At 49.7% G+C, this 20480-nt stretch overlaps 2 protein-coding genes across 3 annotated transcripts; both read right to left on the minus strand.

Annotated features, from left to right (window-relative positions):
• Positions 1–211: 211 nt before the first annotated feature.
• On the minus strand, positions 212–4245 carry LOC103018653 (putative testis-specific Y-encoded-like protein 3). Its single transcript, XM_028169358.2, is given in 4 exon segments — positions 212–3184; positions 3187–3249; positions 3251–3675; positions 3678–4245. Coding segments are annotated over 4 exon segments (1062 nt in total). The 5' UTR covers positions 4144–4245; the 3' UTR covers positions 212–3076.
• Positions 4246–6290: 2045 nt separating this feature from the next.
• Positions 6291–20400, minus strand: PLAGL2 (PLAG1 like zinc finger 2). 2 transcript variants are annotated; one of them, XM_057530016.1, is made up of 3 exons: positions 20267–20400; positions 14663–15035; positions 6292–11512 (listed from the first exon to the last, which is right to left on the minus strand). In XM_057530016.1, exons 2-3 carry the CDS (start codon positions 14920–14922, stop codon positions 10282–10284), a joined length of 1491 nt encoding a protein of 496 aa, XP_057385999.1. In that variant the 5' UTR covers positions 14923–15035; positions 20267–20400; the 3' UTR covers positions 6292–10281. The 2 variants fall into 2 exon arrangements, with proteins under 2 accessions (XP_057386000.1, XP_057385999.1); XM_057530017.1 differs by lacking the exon at positions 14663–15035 and having other exon boundaries at positions 6291–11512; positions 20267–20374.
• Positions 20401–20480: the final 80 nt, after the last annotated feature.

Genomic DNA, 20480 nt, shown 5'->3' on the forward strand with positions numbered 1-20480 from the left:
TCCCACATGCCACAGAGCAACTAAGCCCATGCTCTGCAACAAGAGAAGCCACCGCAATGAGAAGCCCGCACACCACAACGAAGAGTGGCCCCCGCTCGCTGCAACTAGAGAAAGCCTGCGCATAGCAACGAAGACCCAACACAGCCAAAAATTAATTAATTAATTAAAATTTATTTTAAAAAATCTACAAACAATAAATGCTGGAGAGGGTGTGGAGAAAAGGGAACCCTCATACACTGTTGGCAGGAATGTAAATTGATACAGCCACTATGGAAAACAGTATGGAGGTTCCTTAAAGAACTAAAAATAGAACTACCATGTGACCCAACAATCTTACTACTGGGCATATACCCAGAGAAAACCATAATTCAAAAAGACACTTGCATCCCAATGTTCACTGAAGCACTACTTACAATAGCCAGGACATGGAAGCAACCTAAATGCCAATCGACAGACGAATGGATAAAGAAGTTGTGGTACATATATACAATGGAATATTACTCAGCCATAAAAAGGAATAAAAATGGATCATTTGTAGAGTCATGGATGGACCTAGAGAGTGTCATACAAAGTAAAGTAAGTCAGAAAGGGAAAAGCAAATATCGTATAATAACACATATATGTGGAATCTAGAAAAATGGTATAGATGATCTTATCTGCAAAGCAGAAATAGACACAGACATAGAGAACAAATGTATGGATACCAAGGGGGAAAGGGGTGGGGTGGGAGGAATTGGGAGACTGAGATTGACACATATACATTATTGATACTATGTATAAAATAGACAACTGATGGGAACATACAGTATAGCACAGGGAACTCTACCTAATGCACCGTGGTAACCTAAATGGGAGGGAAGTCCAAAAGGGAGGGGATATCTGTATGTGTATGGCTGATTCATTTTGTTGTGCAGTGGAGGCTAACACAACATTGTAAAGCAACCATACTCCAATAAAAAATTAATTAAAAAAAAAATCTACACGCAGACGTAAAGAATGGACTTGAGGACATGGGGAGTGGGAATGGTAAGCTGGGACGAAGTGAGAGAGTGGCATGGACATATATATCCCACTAGATAGCCAGTGGGAAGCAGCTGCAGCACAGGGAGATCAGCTCGGTGCTTTGTGACCTCCTAGAGGGGTGGGATAGGGAGGGTGGGAGGGAGGCACAAGAGGGAGGAGATATGGGGATATATGTATATGTATAGCTGATCCACTTTGTTATAAAGCAGAAACTAACACACCATTGTAAAGCAATTATACTGCAATAAAGATGTTAAAAAAAAATCTACAAATTTCCTCAATAGGGTTGACCATCAAAATTTTTAGAAACTGGAATAATCAAATAAAAATAAATTTAAAAAAATAAAAGGAAAAAAATTTTAAAAACTTAAAAGATCAATTGGTGAATCAAAAAAGTTAGGAAGATTCGGGGGCTCCCCTCCCTGCACCTCGCAGGCCCTCCTCCATCCCTGTCTTCCCAGCTGGCTCCAACTTCTCTTGCACTCCCCTGCCGAGAGCAGCCCCCCCCCCCTTTATTTTGTGTCAAGGCCTCCCCAGGTCCTCGGGAGCAGAAGACAAGGCCTTCCATGGGAAGGGGCCTGGGTATGGTCACTCCCCCAAAATGAGATGGAGACAGCCCCAGAAAACTGTCTTAGGGGGTCTTAGGAGGGGGGCACAGCTAAGCTCCTGTACCAACAGGATCCCATGAGGGTTTGGATCCGGCGAAAGGAGAAGAAAGTAGAGTTGGAGCTAAAGTTAGTCTCCAAGAACACAGCACGAAACAAAACAGTGTGCTTTCCCTGCGGGCCCAGAGCTCCTGGTGTCTCTGCTCAGGGGCCCTGTGCTGTCCCCCCTTGCTGAGGGGAGCAGGGCACTGGAGCAGAGGGGGCAAAGAGAGCTCCGCCAAGCTACAGGACAACCCTCCCTCTCTGGAGACAATCAGAGAGGCAAATTCAACAAGAAAGCCTGTCTCCTCAGCTGTTTGTAAAAAACCCTGCTTCTTCAGTTATTTTGTTTCTGAGCTATCACTTTAGAGAAAATAAAAAGAAACGTGAGATCTCGGCAGGTGGAGAAAGGCCTCATGACCAGAAACACCCCCTCTCCAGCGCCCCCATGCTGGCAGCCTAAAAACAAGTGGAGACAGTGGAGTTGGGTTCTGTGTGAGTCCAGTGACTGGAGCTCAGGAAGGTAGGCTTCTGGAAGGGACCCCATTACTGCCCCTGCCTTAAGTGCATGCCCAGATATGCCAGTGTGGCAGAGTTCCTGGGGGTTTGGGAACTCTTGTGCATTGGCAGGTGGCCCACCTGGGTTCACAGGCAGTTCTTGAGGTCCTTATAGACCTGGGAGCAGGCAACAAGGTCGCTGGCAACGTGGGTGAAACTCACGAGAAGGGCGATGACCAGACACAGGTAGGACACAGACCGTCACAAGTCAGTAGCAGGTCGGGAGGTAGGACCAGCACAGGGGTAAGAAGAGCAGTGTGATCACAAAGAATGCATTGCCCACTGTTTCATGTCCTTGACCTCACCCCATGCCCATTCTGCTAGATGCCCAACAGTCCACTAGCCTGGCCTGTGGTCCTGAGGTCCTGGAATGTCCAAGTCTGGCTGACCAAGTGCACCCACTTCCTCTTGGGTGACAAGACTCACCATGCCACAGACAGGTGTGGGGTCAGCATAAATATGAAGCCCGGCATGCTGTGGCCTTGAAGGAGTAGGCCTCAAAGAGGCACTGGTCCTCCTAGTGATGACCTGTGGGTGCCCATGTAAAAAATGGGTGGAAGGCCATGATCAGACAGGTCCAGGCCATGAAGATGATGGTAGTACCTGTCCACAGCGCTGGGTGCTTGGGTAGACACTGTGGCATGTGACAGTCATGTGATGCATGGAGCCTACATGGAAACAGAAGAGCGTGGCCATGAAGGCCACAATCTCGGAGCTGAGTCCACTGAAGTCCAAGGGGCTCAGAGTACACGGAACAGAAAGCAGACAGCAGACTGCCATGGCTGGCCTAAGCACAGGTCCCCAGGAGGCAGAAAGGAGTCTTGCGTAGGGGCCAGGTCCCAGGGCAGGACTTAGCCAGACTGGAACCCATAGGGCCTAGGAGGGGCCTCTGTGGGCCACCTTGCTAAGCCTTGCCTGGCTCTGTGGGGCCTATCCCAGAGCAGGTAGTACTGCAGGGGGGGTTGGGCCACAGGTCCTCTTTAATAATCTGGGCAACCCTGTCGGCCTCCGCGAGGCTGTGCTGTTGAGAACCAGCTGAAGAAGCTGCGGACGGTGTCCCGGTTCCTGAGTACCAGAGTTGGAGGTTCCTGGCCCCAGTGCCAGCGAGTGCGACTTGCGATTGACACCACCCGGCCTGAGGATCTGCACTCATACTTCTTCACTATCACCTTGTTCCGGAAGTAGGGGCTGCTCCAAAAACTGAAGTTGAACTTGCAGCCCGTCCTGGCGTGCCTGTGCTCCCTCACCTCCAAATTCATCAGGTAGCAGAGCATGTCTTCGCCTCGGGGGCTGATCATGCCTGACAGCTGCGGGTGGTTCAGGAAGGCGGTGACCCAGAAGCCAGGAATATTCTGGAGGATGAAGCTCCTTCGGGCTAGGTGCAACCGGTGCATGCGCCCAAACCTGCGCTCCAGGCGCAGGTAGGCCCTGTCCGCCTGGGCACTCACGCCTCCAGCTCCCACTGGATGGCTTCCAGCGGGTCCACAACTGGGCCACCAAAGTTCAGGGGCCCCGTGCCTTGCTGCGCCTCCTCTCCCACCTCCAGCTTCTCCACCCGCACCAGCTTCTCGGCCACCTCCATCTCCTTTCCCACATGCTGCTTCCCCACCTCCCGCTCCGCCTCCTCCATGAAGATGGCGCCCTCCCCAGTCGTCACTTCCTCTGCCTTCCCGCCGGCTCCAGCCCGAGCCTCCCACCCTTCTGCGCCACAGGTTTCTGGGGCCCCGTCCCCGAAAAGACCGTTTTCTGGGCTCAGGCCAGTGGCCGCGGAGGCCGCTTCCCGGCCCTCCCGGGCAGGCAGGGCGGTCCCTGGGCGGGCTGCGGGGTCGGAATACCCGCGACCCCCAGCCTCTTGGGCCCCAGACGCGGTGACCGGGCGCGCGGCGGTTTCCAGGCCCCCCGCACCCTCGTCCGCCATCACCTGCGGGAGCCTCTGGCCTGGAGGGGCTCGGGGCGCGCGGGCGACACTGCGGGTTCAGCGAGAGGGGCGGCTGGGTGGCTGGCAGCGACCCCAGCGGGACCGCGGGTAGTAGGCAGGGAGGCCCGATTTTCTCCTACAGGGCTCGCCCCGCCCCTTGCGCCCCCACCCTTTTCCGGAGTGATTCGCAAGGGTTCCCCGGCTGTCTTGAGAATAGGCGACTGGTGGAGTGGCAGGGGGCTGCCGGTGGGGATGCGACTGCGGGCGCCCAGACAGAACTGGGAGTCGGCGGTGGAAATGGGGTGAAGTGCAGGGGTGTACCAAGCAGCGAACGGCTCTGAGCAGGCGCCCAGGATCAGGCCCAACCCCACAGCCACCACGCCAGGCAACTACTGTTCCCCCCATCTGCGGTGGACAGGTGGGAGTCGGCTGGTGCCCTCACTCGACTGTGGCTTTGGGGCAGCTTTCACAGGATAAATTACTCAGGCATATGCAGAGGACTCAAGAGGTATCCCTTGCAGAAGCTGACTAGACTGAAACTTGCATATTGTCAGGCACACGGAGGTGCTCAAAATATTTGTGGAAAAAGGAAGAAACAAGGTCTGAGTAGAAGGATGTAGGGGCAAGGGAAGGTCCCAAATGCTGCCAACCAGGAAGCAAGTGGGCCTCTGCCTGGTTTCCCTGAACGAGCTGGATCTTCCTGGGCTGACAGACTGAAGGGTGGACATGGCTTCACCTCATCCTAGGCCTAGGGGCTACCCCTTTCTCTGATCCAGACATTTCATAAATGTGAACTCTAGTCTGAAGTGCAGGGTCTGTGCACAGATAGTTAAGAGCCTGGATGGACCAGCCCCTGCAGCCCTGATCCTGCAAGTGCACCTGCACTCCTGTGATCTCAGCTCCCAAACTTGTGGCCCATGGAGGTCAATACACCCAATACCCCACCCGCTCACCTGCAAGTCCTTGCCACCTCCTCCAGAAGGCCTTCAGCTTCCTCCCATCCAATGGAAAAGATAGCTTTGAGCCCCCAGACCCACTCCTGGGTATGCATCCCCTAGAGGGCAAGGTGGATTCTCTTGGGGCCCTAGCAGGGATCCGACCCACTGGGGTGGACAGTCAAGTAAACAGAAGGCCAAAGAGATGAAGAGCCAGCCCACTGCCTTTGTACGTAAAGCACCTGTTACACACATTAACACTTAACGTCCCATAAACTCTTGGGCTGGTCTCTGGAGTGATTTGCACTGCTTGGCTATGAACACTGGCTCCAGACCACAGAAAAGCAAGCTCGGTCTGAGCCCTGGACAGGAGGATCTCAGTACAAGGGATGGGGCCCAGAATAGTGATGACTACCTTCACTGGAGACTGGCCAAGCAACATCAGGTGAAGCCATAATAGCCTTTCAAGAGTCTGTCTGAACCAAATGGGTAGGCACAAGTGTGGTCAAGGTTAGGTCCTAGCTCTGTCACTTACCAGCTGTGCACCTTGGGCAATGGATGACATTTTTTTCTTGGACAACCAGCATCCATTCCTCATCCTAACAGTACCCCAAATTTCCTTTGAGAAACTACTCCAACCCTTGTCTCAGCCTTGTCATCACTGGCCTATAGTGACTGGTTTTGGGGTGGCACAGAATGCCATCACGGCCAATGAGATAGGAGATGCTTACTGAGGCTTCCGTGAATAAAGGACTCCTCTCTCCTTTGAGAGCCCAGAAAGGGTCCCTCTCCATTTGTGGTCAGCACTGTGTGAAAATGATTGGAATTATGGCAGCATTCTTCTCCTACACAAAGGGACAAACCATTTTGAAGGGCTGGAGGATGAAGTCACAACTGCACAAGATAGGGCAAAAACAGGAATGCTAAGGCCAACCATGTTTGAGTTGCTGGATCAATATTAACCTCAAGACTGCACTCCATCCGGCATTTTCAGTGACATGAAATTTCACCATTTAAGCCAATTTGGTTTTTCTGACTCTTGCACCCAAGATTATTAAGTGGTGGCATGATGCCACTTACCTCAAAGATCTTTAATTTCAAAGTGCAAAGTTTGTAGGTGCTAATGTGAAGGGTTGTTACTGTCTGCCCTATACTCATCATCCCCTTGGATGCTAAAGATGTCTGGATTCCAATTCTTCTTCAGGCTCTCTCCTACCCCTTTCCAATCAAACAGGTTCACAACTTCCAAACACATCATTCAGAAGTTTTTAATAAACAACTTCATTATAAAAACTTTTTTTTGAAAATGTAATTCTGCAAAACATTGAAAAATCTACTTTAACAAAGATAGGCCCTGTGCATTTTCTAATGGCACTTATATTTTACAATTAAAAACCTTGTTTTATATAAAGCCAAAAATACTCCAAGAGGTTATTCACTGTGTGTACAAAGTGCTAGAAGGTTTTGTCTTGTATTTTTCTCTTTAAATAATCTGGCGTTACGAAAGAGTGGCTCCAAAGCCTTGACCACTGGGAAGGAGGGAGGGAGTTGTATGAGAAGTGGTGTTTCAGGAGTTCTAGTGCCGAATAGTAGGAGGTGGAGAGGTGCACTATGGGGAGAATCCGCTAAGGAAGTAAGCTTACATCCGAAGAAACTGAACTGGAACGCTTCTTCCAAACCCCTCCATAGAGGCACTAGATTATGATGGTGGATCCTTCTCCTGTCAGAACCAGTACACCCCTTTCCCTCGCCACAGACCCTACTCTCCAGTGGTGAGGTTACAGCCAATTCCTTCCACAGCAGGTTCAGAGTTCCAGGAGAGGCCAGGGTGGGGTCCTAGAGGAATCTGGACTTTTCTGGCCAACACCTGCCTAAGGCAAAGTTTCTTATTACATAAATATCCTTGTTAAAAAGCAAAATATTGATCCTGTACAATATAAACTGTTAAAAAAAAAATCGTGCTTAAAAACAGCTCCTAGATAAGAGAGGAGGTGGAGAGAGGGGTGGAGAAAACAGCTACCAAAAAGAAGGGGGGTAGGGACTTAAAGGGCTACTAGGGGAAAGTTTAGGGCAGTGAGAGAATTTCAACTTAGGACAATATCTACGAGCAAAAGAAGTAATCACACCTGCTTCCCAGATTTCCATTAACAAAATGCCATTGTAAAAGGGTGAGGGAAAAAAACTCAATTGTTATTCCTTTCCCTACCTCTCACCTCTCTAAGATGTGCACAGATCCTCTGAGCTGACACAACTGGGCACGCTATCCCCTGGCCCCCAGGACTGCACTCAACCCTGACCAGCTACTGTGCAGAGGGGGAGTTGCCTGCCACTGTTCAGGGCAGCTCATGCTGACAGAGGTTGGAGGTGGTGGGGGAAGGGAACATCACCCCTTTTCCTGGTCCCCGTTTGGTCTCTGCCAACATGCCATGGCTCCTGTCCTGGGCAGAAACCCCTAGGCTCTCATGGCCTCAGTAAGGGTACTGAAGTGGGTTTGGTACTGAGTAGGATAAAGCTATTCTTATCCTTTGAACAACCAGGCCAATATGGACTTTTTTTTTTCCTTTGTTTTAAATTTTGGGGAGGTTTAAGAAATGGCTGGGTGTCTATGGCCCAAAAAAAAAAAAAAAAAAGTGAAGGCAGATGTTCCTCTGCACCAGCAAAGTTCACAGTGATAGGAAAATTCCTTGTGGGTGGGAAGGGCATTGAAGGAAGAAGAAAAGAGGAACAGGACGGAAGGAAGAAGTGAGGGGAGGAGGGGCAAGGCCCCAGTTACAAGGTTTTAAATAGTTGCTTTGCCTGTCCTATGAGTTTCCCAGCATCACTAATGGGGGAGAGTATTCAAGGAAGGGACAGGAAAGAGCAGGCAAAGAGGAGGGGACTCTTCTAACAGCCCAAGACTTTATATTCTGTGGCCAGAGGCCCATTTGCCTCTGTAACCGAAAGGTGCAGGGAAGGTGGCAGGGAGGGGTGAGGGTTGCTGGGTCTAGTGATGAAGATCAGAGACGACAGGAGAATGGCAGCAGAGTCCTGTTTGGATCCTCACATACCATTTCCTGTATACGAGTCCCAATAACATGCACAGCATGCAGGAGGCGGCTGCGTACCAAGGGGACGCTTTTAAAAGTAAACCTTAATTAGTCCCTGGGACTCACTGAAACTAATTTTTAGAAGCAAATCACCTACTCTGATTCTAATCTTGCCAGACACCTTTATATCTGGTTTTGTCTTTTTTTTTAAAAAGGTATCCCAAACTAGCCTGCCTAAATTAAAACATGCTTATTCACTCCACATTGCTTCCAATCAAGGGCCAGGGAGCTACATTTTAAGGCTTTCACCTCAAAGGAAGAGTACTGGCCTGGGCTGAAGCAGAAGCCTGGGTCTTGGACCTGCTCAGTTCCTGATGATAAACCAAAGTGATTTCTAGACAGAAGGGGGCGGGGGAGGACTGGGAAGAGGCTGAGGCAGTTCCTTGGTAGTTTGTCCTGAAACCCTAGTGGAGAAGCCAGTATGAGGCACCTGCTGAGAGAAGCGCCCAGAAACTGCTGGCTGCATCTGTAGGAGTTAACAGTAAAGAGGTAGGAGTGTGTTTCTGAATCAGAGTGGAAGTGTCTCAAGAGGGCCCCACACTGGTGGTCCCTGAGCTGCCTCCCTTCCACGAGTGGGAAGAGCGAAGCCCATGCAGAACTGAGATGAAGCAGGGATGGGGTTCAGCTGGGCAAGAGCTGTGCTGTCTGTGGCAGGGAGCCCCACAAGTCAGAAGAGAAGAACTAATCATTTGTTGCAAGAAACTTGCTGAGTACTGGGGGCAAAAGTGAGAGGGGCCACAAAAGGAAGATGGAAGTTCTTTGACGGAGAGCAGAGAAGCCTAGGCACAGTGGGCCTGAGTCCACGGGACTGTAAAGTGGAAGAGAGAGGAGGAACACTGTGGAGAAGAAAAAAGTTTGGTATGGGAGGCAATGATGTACACCCAGAGATTAGGACTCAACTATCTGCCCCGTCCTAACTTTCTGAAAACTCTTCTTCCAACAATTCCACAACTTCCTGGAAAAGAGACAGGAGAGAGACAAATGAGGTCTCACCCTCTCCTTTGCTATCCACACCAGCCTAGAACCGGAGTCCCTCGTTCCAAGACTAATGATAAAAGCTCATGACATTCAGGGTGGGGATTAGAGAATTGGGGCAGGGGGTGATGGAAGTGGGCATGCCTTATCATTTCTTCCCCTCTCCAGTTCAAAAGGAGGATGAGGGGGTCATGATGTACTTGGAGAAAAACAGAATTGCAGACCTGTGAGAAAACTGCTCCAATCTTCTTGCCTGTCTCCTGTGGACTCTGCCGAGGAAGGCAGGAACAGACACAGTCATGGAAGATGGCAGAGACTGAAGCAGTCCAAAGTCAGTTTATTTCCCCACAGGGGAAAAATATGACCTCAAGTGAAGAGAAGTCAGTGAGACCCGACTCCGCCTTGTAAACAGGGCTCCAGTTAACACCAGGTACCAAATGGTTCCGAATGGTGCCAACTGGAATGGACTGGTGGGAATGGATTCACGGTGTGTAAACAATGTTCACTGCAATCATTCTAAGGCTATACAGCTCAGCAAGGGAGGTGAAATGGTGTGTCTGAGGCGACTGTGTAAACGGTACCGTTGCTGGAAAACATTGAAAATGGAGGTGCTAGGACAGGAGGGATGGAGGTGATGGGGAAGAACAGAGGCCCTCTCTCCTGCCTGTTGGTTGGAAGCAGGCGACGGACCCTCTGCAGCAGGGCCTAACCAACTGCTGGGGGGTCTGCAGGCTGGGACCAGAAGACGGGCTTCTTGGGCTATTTCTCTCGAGGTCATCCAAAGTAAAACCCTCTGTGTCTCCAAGAGACCTCTCCCTTCTCCAAAGAGAAGGAGGTTCTGATGCTTTGGAGAGGGAGAGGGCTAGGTGTGGCTCCCGATTCAGATTTAAAAAAAAAAAAAAAAAAAGTAAAAATACCTGAAGTCCTATTGTATGACATCTTTTCATGGGGTTGGGGCTCAAGGCTCCTCCTGGAACTGATCCTGGAGCCCAACCCCCAAACCAAGTGCTCCATACAGATACTGGAATTTTTTCTTTTTGAACTCAGCTCTGAAAGCTCAGCTGCCTTCATGGGGGATGCATATGGGGTAGATACTGAGACTCCCTGACAGAGCCAAGACTGAGCTGAGGTCCTCCTTGGGGCTACTGGAATGCCTGGTGGAAACGAGGCAGGGTGGTGGTGCTCAGGCCAGAGGTGAAGACAGGAGGCAAGGAGTGCAGAGGCCCAAAGTTCAGTGGTCCCCCAGCTCCCGGGGAATCTTGAGGCTGAGCTTGCAAAGTGGTGAGCAGGGGCTGCGCCTCGGCCTGGGAGTAGCCCATGACCAGGCCTCCTGTGGCCCCGGGTGGGTTACACGGGGGCAGGTTGAGAGGAAGAAAGCCCAGTAAGTGGGAGAAGTCCACATTAGCAGCGCAGAGGGCCTCAGAGAGGTTGGCGGGGCTCTTGGTGAGCAGTGCTTCATCTAGGAGGGCCGCAGCTGCCGCCGGCTGAGGTGAGGCGGGCTGGGGTTCAGCGGATGAGAGAGACAGGCTTCCAGGAAGCTCCGCCAGAAAACTATCCACCTCCACTTTGGGCAATTTGTCGGGCAAGTATGAGGTAGATCCAAGCTGGTATTTTGGAGGAAGCTGAGCTGGGGAAGAGATAGGTGAGGACTCCAGAGGGTAGCTCATACCCATGGGCAGCGTGTTGTGCACCAGGGAGTGTGGCACGCCCGCACTGGGCATGGTAGGGATGTGGGCACCATACATGCCCATGGGCAACATGCCAGGGAAGGCCTTGGCCCCCATCACGTCCCGAGAGGCCATGCACAGCACAGGGCTCAGCTCTTCCTTCACGTTGACTGTGGAGCTGCAGCTGAGTAGGCCTAACATGTCCACTGGCTCTGTCTTGATCTTGAGCAGCTCTTGCGAGTGACTCTTCTTGACATGACGTGTCAGGTGGTCTTTGCGGCCAAATCGCTGGGCACAGTACTGGCACAGGAAGTCTTTCCGGCCTGTGTGGACCACCAGGTGCCGCCGCACATCCTTACGAGTATAGAACCGCCGGTCACAGTGGTCACAGGGGTGCTTCTTCTCCTTGGCACCACCTGCTACCCGGCGTGAGTGGGCCTTCAGGTGCTCTAGCAGGGCCTGGGTACTCTCGAAGGTCTGCAGGCACACCTTGCAGCTGTGGTCACCACTGCTGGCGGCATGCATGGCCAGGTGGCGCCGGTAGCCCAGCTTCGTATTGTAATTCTTACCGCACTCAGAACAGTGGAGGGCCTCTTTGTTGGGGTCATGCGTCTGCAGATGGTTCCGCAGATGATCCTTGCGGTGAAACATCTTATCACAGTACATGCACTGGTGGGGTTTCTGGGCTGAGTGAGTGGCCATGTGCCTGGACACAGGGATGGAGGACAGGAGAAAGAAATGAGATCACAAGGGCTGGCTAGACAACTGAGTTGTCCACTAACAGGCAACTAGACACAAAAATTATGGTACAGCCATGCAATGGAATGGAATACCATGCCAACTGTATTCTATAGATATCCTTGACCACCTGCAAAATCACGTGTACTGCTATTCTTTGCAGCACTGATTTTAGTAGCAAAAAATCAGGAACAATCTAAATGTCCATCAATAGGGAACTGATTAAGTTATTCTAAGTCCATAAAATGACTCAACTTTTTTTTTTTCCGGCCATGAGGCTTGTGGGATCTTAGTTCCCTGATCAGGGATCGAACCTGGGCCCTCAGCAGTGAAAGCGCAGAGTCCTAACCACTGGACCACCAGAGAATTCCCAACTCAACTTTTTAAAATAATGGCAGCTTTATATGTACCACAGGTAACAAGCTCCTAGATACACTTAAGTCGAAAAAACCTATGAGACAGAATAGTCCCTATGAAATGGTACTATACATATGAAAAGAGGGAAGATATATGTATGTTTGCTTGTATAAGCTTAAAATATTTCTGGAAGGCTACACAAGAAACTGACAACATTGGCTACCTATAGGGAGAAGAAATGGGCAGCTTTTATGGGTGTGATGGAGAATTTTCATTATATACCTTTTGAATTTTGAATGCATTTCCTTTGCAAAAAAAAGTGTATTTACAAAAATTTAAATGACACAATAAAGGGAGAATGAAATATATCTAAACTTCCTGATCTGGAACAATATCCGAAGATATAGGGAGCCAAGTCAAAAAAGGAAGTTCAGTATAGTGTGTGTAATACAATCCCCTGTGAAAATAAAAAAGGAAGGGAATACACGTTTGAATGTCTCAACAAGGATACACAAGAAACTGCCTTTGGGGAGGAGAATAGTGGCTTCGAGTGAGACAATTCATTTTTCACTGCATGCCCACTGGTACCATTTAAACTGTTTGCCACACAAAGCAGCAACATTTAATTTTAGTATATGTACTGCCGAAGCGAGCACAGCAGCAACATTTAAAAAAATGTTTTTTTGTGATATGGCACCTCAGCGTCCCTTGGTTTGCTCCTGCTCCTTTCTGGCTGGAAAGCAGCTCAGAATCCAGGAACTGCAATCCAGAGCTCCATAGTACATTCAGAATCAACTCAGCAAGACTTGGGGGTCCCACGGTTTGCAAGCCCTGTGTGAGCTGTGTGATTAACCTTGTTCTCCCTAAGAGGCTGAAGCACAGGGCAGCCCCACCCACGAGTCAGTAAGTGGCAGCGGCTGAATTTAAACACAGACCTTCTTGAGACCCGGGTTCACTTAGGTATGCCACTGCTGTCTCTAGCACAGCACCCAGTGATTCGTATCAATCGTACCCATTACCCTCATGCTATGTGTGAGTGCTCACACCTATGAGGGTTACTATTAACCTCCTGTGACACAACTGCCATGGAAAACGTATGAGAGGGAGATGCTGAGTGATCCACAGTCTACTTCCCTCATTTTGAAGGTGAGGAAACTAAGGCCCAGAGAGGTTTAGTAATTCACCTAAAATACAGTGACTATGGGTGGAGTCAAGGCTCCTGTCTCCTGGCCCAGGACCTTTCCTGTAGCCTCCCACTGACACTCAGAATGTCACTAAGAAAGTCTAAGAGGACAGCCCCAACTGGAACCCACCTAAGAGAGAGGAGCACACAGAATCAAAGCATTCCTGAGGACCACAGAACTGTCATGAGGGCAATCCTGGCCACACGCTACCCTGTTACCTGTTTTAGTTCCTTCCTATCAACTGTTTTCCAGATAAGGAACTGAGGCTTTCTGTGGTCATCTTGTTCTTGTATTTACTCATTTACTGTCTGTCCCTGCTATTAGACAGTAAACTCAAGGAGGGCCAGCACCCCCATCTGTCTGGCTCACTATTCTGTCCGTATCACTGAACACTGTGCCTGGTATGTGGCAGGAGCTCAATAAATAATAGTCAAGAGATGAATGACTGTGCATAAGGAAGTCTACATTATTGGTAAAGGGCATGTTCATGGTCCTCTGATGGAAAGGCAAGGATAAAATCAAAATTACGTCTGAGCAGGGCCCCCTCCCTTCAAAGCTGCTCTGTCATTATCTGCTTTACACCAGGGCTTTCACATTCCATTTCACTTTAAGTAGGGGTTCTTGGGCTTAGAAGTTTCAGGCAATCTTCCAACCCAGAGGACACCAGGGACTCTACAGAGACATAAGTAATCATCTGAGTGGCATGCTAGTTCAGTAGAAGAGGCACTGCAGGACCTAAGAAGCTATAGACCTTGGGTAAGTTACTTCTCCACTCTGAGCCTGCACTTTAAAATTTACAGATTGGACCTGATGGTCTCCTTTTCCTTCTAAACTTCTAAAACTGATTCCTAATTTGGGGCTAATATTCTGACCATTACCTGACATAGGTGGGGAAAGTAGCACAGGCATACCTCGGAGATATTGCAGGTTTGGTTCCAGACCACTGCGATAAAGTGAACATCACAATAATAGGAGTCACATGAATTTTTTGGTCTCCTACTGCATATAAAAGTTATGTTTACACTATACTGTGGTCTATTAAGTGTGCAATAGCATTATGTCTAAAAAAGACAATGTATATACTTAATTAAAAAATACTTTATTGCTAAAAAATGCTAGGTATCATCTGAGCCTTCAGCAAGCTATAATCTTTTTTTGTGAGAATTACCAAAACATGACACAGAGACATGAAGTGAGCAAATGCTGTTGGAAAACTGGGCCAACTTTCTTGACTGGGAGTTGCCACAAACCTTCAATTTGTAAAAAACGCAGTATCTGAGAAGTACAATAAAGTGAAGTGCAATACAATGTGGTATACCTGTATTGAAAAAAAAAAATTCTATCTAGTTTGTTCATGGCTATCTGATATTGTACCCATCAGATTCTAGTGTTTGAATAAAAAATACCACCATTATTTTGCAGTGAGTGACCTCAAACGGTTGACGTTCAGGGTACACTTATGGGACAAATTAACCTCTACTCTTCTGCCACAGATAAAGTCCCACACTCAGTGGAGTCTCTCTGGCTTCATCCTCTGGAAACCTCAGGGCAGGAAGAGGTATGGGAGTATCACCTACCTATACAGCTTGTACTTGGAGGCAAACGCCTTGCCACAGTGCAGCTGAGGGCAGCTATACGGTTTCTGCTCTGGATGGGGGAGGCTCTGAGGCCTCAGCTTCTCCCCATTTGAGAAGGGTGTCCCCGAGATTTCACATTGGCACTTCACTTGACTCTCCGCCTCCCGGCCCCGAGGCCTGGGAACTAGTTTCCAGCCCACTTCCTCCTCCTGCTTTGCATCTTGAATCCAGGGGGGGACGCTGGTGAAAAATGTGGTCATGGCAAGGCTAATGGCGAAGGGCCATGTTATTGAGAAAGCCTCCCCATCAGCTCCACAGGGCTCTGTGCTCTGTCACAGCCTCCAACGCAGCCTTCAGAAAACAATCTCTTCACCTGAAACATCAGAACACCTGGTGTTAGGGAGCCCAATACCATGAAAACATGGGCTCTGGAGGCAGAGAGATCCCCATTCCATCCCAGCCCTTCCACTTAGAAGCCATGTGACTTTCAGCCAATTACGTACTTCCCTGATCTGTTCCCTCATTTACAAAATGGGCTTAATAATCTCCTACATCATAAGGATCTTTTGAGGATTAAATGAGATAATAAATATAAAGCATTCAGCAGAAGGCTGGGCACCTAGTAAGTGCTTAGTGATAACTATTATTACAAGTACCACCTAGGCTAATAGGAAAACAGGATAATCAGAGGAAGTAAAAGCCCTAAACTCCAGACTTTCCCTTCTAACTTCACTTTTACATCCTTTCCACTAAATTTAGGAATAGCAGCACCTCCTCCTCCTCTTCACCCTACCTCCTCCTCACTTTCTACAATTCTCCTCATAGAGGTGCTAAGGAGCAATAAAATGCCCAAAAGGCATCAGAGGAGAAAGAAGAAGCCATTACTTAGGAAATTTACACCCTGGAGAGTCAGCCCCTGCGCCAGATGTGTTTCTTAGCAGCATATCGACATCAAGAGGTTCTGTCTGAGGAAGGCAACAGCAGACTCAGCATTTCCACTAAACCAGTACTAGTCCTGTCCCGCCCTCAACCACCACTCTGGGTCTCTTGGTCTCAGGGCCCAAACCATACTTCTTTAGCAAAGCCCATCGAACACACAAGGTGTTGAGTGGTGTTGAGGGTCCCAAAGATCCTCATAGAACACGGGAATGTCTCCATTATGAGCAAGTAACACACCTGCATTAGAACTTAGACTCCATCACCAAACTCTGATTCTTTGAGAGTTCAGATCACATCTTTTTCATCTCCATACACCTAACATCTAGAAAAGGACTTTCAACTTTCTTTTAGATGAGTAAATCAGTCATTGAATGCAAGTGGATTCTTATTGGCTAACATGCTCAGGAAGTTCTGGTTTAAACTGAGTTCCAAAGTGGGGAGCCAATATCTTGAAGTCTGATGCTTTCTACTGGGTTGTGGAGTGGGGCGGGGGAGCAAAGGTGACACAACTTCTTTCCTGACTCAACTCAGAGGAAGAGAGAAAGGGCATTACCGTACTGATTCTCAAAAGGGGGACAACAGAGCCACATTCACACTCACAAGCTCATCACACAAGATTACCAACCCCAATGCAACTTGCTATAACAGGGGGATTTCCTTTGAAGAGGTCATGCCAAAATTTGGTCATGAGGCTTTTCCATGTGAAGGGAGCAAAAGGGGTATCTGGGGATTGTCCATGAGAATCTGGGGAGGGCTCCAATTGCACAAACTAGCTGTGGGCCAAAGAATGCTTGCTCAGCTCATTAGCACCTGCTGCTTACAGTGACCATTCAACCAACAGGCTGGCCGTGAACGAGATGATGGGATCAGCGGGTTTATGCCCGAGAGAGCTTTGCTCATCATTAACATAAGCTACGTCCTGTTCAGGAACCATTCCTCTTGTTGAAGAAACACTGCAATGTAATATGATAAACATCTCCCAATCACGAGTGGAGATTTGCCTAGAAAGATCTGCACAAAGGTGGCTGCATTTTGCATGAGTCACGTGTTAGCACTAAAAACTAGTCCCGCTTGAGCCTTCGAGTCATCATGGCATATTTGCCTGCTTCACGATAAACCTCAAAGGCCTCTGATGTCTGGCTTTCATTGTTTAAGTCCCCTCCTTCTTCCAAAGGGTGGAATTACCTGTTTATAATACCAGCGATTACTAGGCAGCTTGGAATTGGGTAGAGAGCGAGCACGAATTTGAACATCTAGTTTGGAGGGAATTTCCCCCACCTTCAAAGTCAAATTCTGCACCCCCCCCCTCAATATGTGAAATCATGCACCTCAGCCTCTGGAAAGTTGGGAATGGCAGCCAGAGGGAAGCAAGTCACATCACTTTGGCTGATGTGAGAGAGGAGCCTAGCCTTGGAAATTCCACGCAAACTCAGAAAGAGAACAGTACGTCCCCCACCTCCCACACGTCCACCTCATCTGTTCTCCTGAACAAGCACAAACAAGACACAGCAGTTTAGTATGCTGCTGCTGGAAGAGTGAGTAATGGGCTTCTAGGAAAGAGGTTGATGGTGGCTAAGAAGAGCTCTCAAGGTTGTACTGACAGAACCAAAGGAGGAAGGCAGCAGCCATGTGCTTGCCTTGATTTACACTTAATGGGGCTATGGCTTTAGTGTTACCTTAGGAACCCTTCTGGAAATCTAGTTTTTCTCCCTCTGTCCCTTGTCTGCAAACTCCTTTCATCCAGGAAGATTCCTGGGCCTCTCCCACATTATCCGAAGGCCTATTCCTTCAGACATCTTCCTCTGCAAAACTGTGAAAAAATTCTGCTTCTCTTTCAAAGCTGCTCTTCAGGTCTCATACTCTAACCTTAACAACTACAGAAGCTGACAGAACCTGTTCCCATAAAACAAACACAATCAATCCCTCCCAGTTACTGGTATAACTCGGTATATTTTCATCCTAAGATTCCTTCTGGCGCCTGATCTGAAGAGGGAGGTATTGTGGAAAGAACCTTGGACTTGCTATCAGAAGACTGCCACTTACTGGCTGTGAAACCATGGGCAGGTTACGTAATTTCTCTGAACCTCAGTTTCCTCAATTTCTAAAACAGACATTTGTTCTCCTTACCTATAAAATTCTCATGGAAGATTCAGTGAAACACTCTTGAAATGTCTGACATAAAACGTGTAAATACAAACAGTGCTGTCTCTGAGGTCTAAATTGTGTCTCCCTCTTTTCCGCACGGGGCCTGAATAGTACTACTTTTTTTTTTTTCTCCCTAGATGAGTCTTCTCAGGCCTCAGAGTGAGTTTCCTTCCCTTCCCAACATCTCCCCAGAATGCAGCCTTCCCCTTTTCCCTCACAATTAACCCTCAGCACATCCCCTGGAGCCAGTCCCCCTTACTTTATCTTCCTCCAGCACCATATCCTGGGCCAGAGTTCCCTCACTGTAGGAATCTCCTTTATTATTAAGGCCCCATACCCCAAATACAAATGCTTGCTAAAAACTCTGTATGGCCCTCTTTGGAAGCCTTTAAAGGAGACAAATCGCTTCCTCGTCTGTCTGTCCTCTGTTGTGTGCCATGATGCCTACTGCCCTCTGATGAAACTATAGTTTTTATGGTGTTACATCATCTCTATAGAAACTGCGTTCTTTCTCCATTATTAGCCTGTTTCCTCATCTGTAAAACTAAAAATACTTACCTCACAGGCTTGTTGTAAGGATTATTTTAGTCAGGTATGCAAAGGGCTCAGCACAGGGCTTGGCTTGCTCTAAGTACCCAACAAAAGGCAGCTATTATCTTTGCCTTTGTATTGAGTTGCATGTTCCCACCTTCTGCTGCCACAGTTGGATTCTCTCAAACCTCCCCCCAAAACTGTTGAGAAATAGCGCCCCTGCACCAAGGAAAGGGTTAATCTGTAAGTGTTCTTAACTAGAGAGACCCACAGAGGATTAACAGCTCCACTTCAGTGACTACCCTAAAATAGCTTTTATCCCTGCTGCCCAAGAGCTACTTGGGGATCTGAAGAACTCAATTCAACACCTGCCGAGGAGGAAACACACCCAGGAACTTTCCTTGCGGTGGACACAATCTTCCCTTAAGCAGAACCCAAAATAGCAACTGGGAAATTATAAATAGACTTAGAGATAAAAAACAGGTCCTGACCTGGGCATCAGAAACAAATCCAAAAGACACACTGACTGACTGGAGAACGGTGAGAAGGAAAGGGGGAAATGGGTATAGCTGCCCCCCCCAAAACACACACACAAACACACATACACTCTAGAGTGGGGGGAGAATTAAATTACAGGGAGGCTGGAGCGTCTCAATGACTTGCATCATTCCAGGAGACATCAAACAGGATTAACAGGGGCTGCTAGTTCTTCTATCGGTGTAGATGGACCCTTTTTGGAGTCCTTTTGATTCATGATTTCCTCTGATTCCCGCTGCCTCCCCCTCCTAAGGAGGCCTTGAGCAAATGGCTGCAACTCACAACAGCCCCATTTTCACAAAGAGGAAACCTGATTAGACACCCCCCCCCCAATCCCGTGGCCTCACATTGGGCGGTAGGGTTAGCAACCCCAGGCCAGACTCTTTCAGAGTCCCAGGCAGACAGGTGGGAAAACACACACGCCAGGACACAGGAACACTTGCCGGTGAAAGTACCAACTCCCCACACCCGATGTCCCCTTATCTTGCACCTTACAAGCCCCTTTCCCCCACCGAGATGGGGCCAGGACAGGATTTGCAGGGGACAGCCTGTCTCCTGGTTCGTTTGTAGACCACCATACTGCATGGGGGGAAAGGTTAAACGCCCCTGGGCTGGGAGGGCTGGGGGTAGACGGCTGCCAGACCAGGGACAGAAATTCAGGAAGAAGTCTGGAGGAGGTCTCAGGAATGGAAGGGAGGGAGGAGCAAGTTATCTCGCTCCCTAAGAGACCCCCACCCCACCCTCCGCAAAGAAAGAGAGACGGTGGGGGGTGGGGGATGGATTACACGGGCTGGAGGGTTAAAGGGGCTGAAGATAAAAGCGAATTCCCTGAATTTCAAGAGTCTCAAAATGGTACCGGGTGGAAGCTGTCTAGAGTTTGGGAGTACGATCGCCGAGGAGGGAACTATGGGTAGAAATTATTTGGGTTCCCCAGAACCAAATAATTGGGGGAAGCTTCAAAAGGGGTTATGTGGTTCTGGGAAATGAAACAGAGGAGAAAGAGCGAACTATTTGGAGCAGGAAAGAGGGTTATATGGGTCCGGGTAGGCGTGTCTGAGAGGAGAGAGCAGGTGCAGCTTATCTGCGTCCCCCAGACCCGGGTCCCTGGTAAGGTCAGCAGCGCGTTATCTGGGTCTCCAGGGAGCCTGGGGGGTCGGGAGTGGGGGACCCCCCCCCCAGAGCTGAGGCTCCACGTCTCGGAAGGGAGGGGGCCAGCGGGGTTTCTTCAGGTCCCCCAGACCCAGGTATCGGGTCCGGGGAAAGTTTTCGTCACCCTGGGGCCTCTCTGGGCCGGAATGGCGCAGAGGGGCCCTCGGGTCGGGGGTGTGGGCGACCGCGCTGAGGGGCCAGAGATGAGGGGCGCTGCCGCTCCGGGTGCCGGGCGCGCGGGCGCAGCGAGACTGCCTCCCGCCCCGCTCCCCGCCGTCCCCCGGGGCCCTCGCCCACACTCACCACGCTCCGGGCCCCGCGCTGCGGCCCGGGCCGCGCTCGGGCTCCGCCAGGCCCGCTCAGGCCCCGGTAGTGGCGGCGGTCGGGCCATTGTGCGGTGCATTGTGGGAGCCGCGCGAGCGGGCGCTCGGCCCGTGGAGGGGGCGGTGCCGCGGGCTCTCTATGGTCCCGCCTGCCCGCCGGCTAGAGCGGCCGGGGCGGCGCGCGGGCGGCGCGC

This window comes from Balaenoptera acutorostrata, chromosome 15 (genome assembly GCF_949987535.1).
Source record: "Balaenoptera acutorostrata chromosome 15, mBalAcu1.1, whole genome shotgun sequence".
NCBI lineage: Eukaryota > Metazoa > Chordata > Mammalia > Artiodactyla > Balaenopteridae > Balaenoptera > Balaenoptera acutorostrata.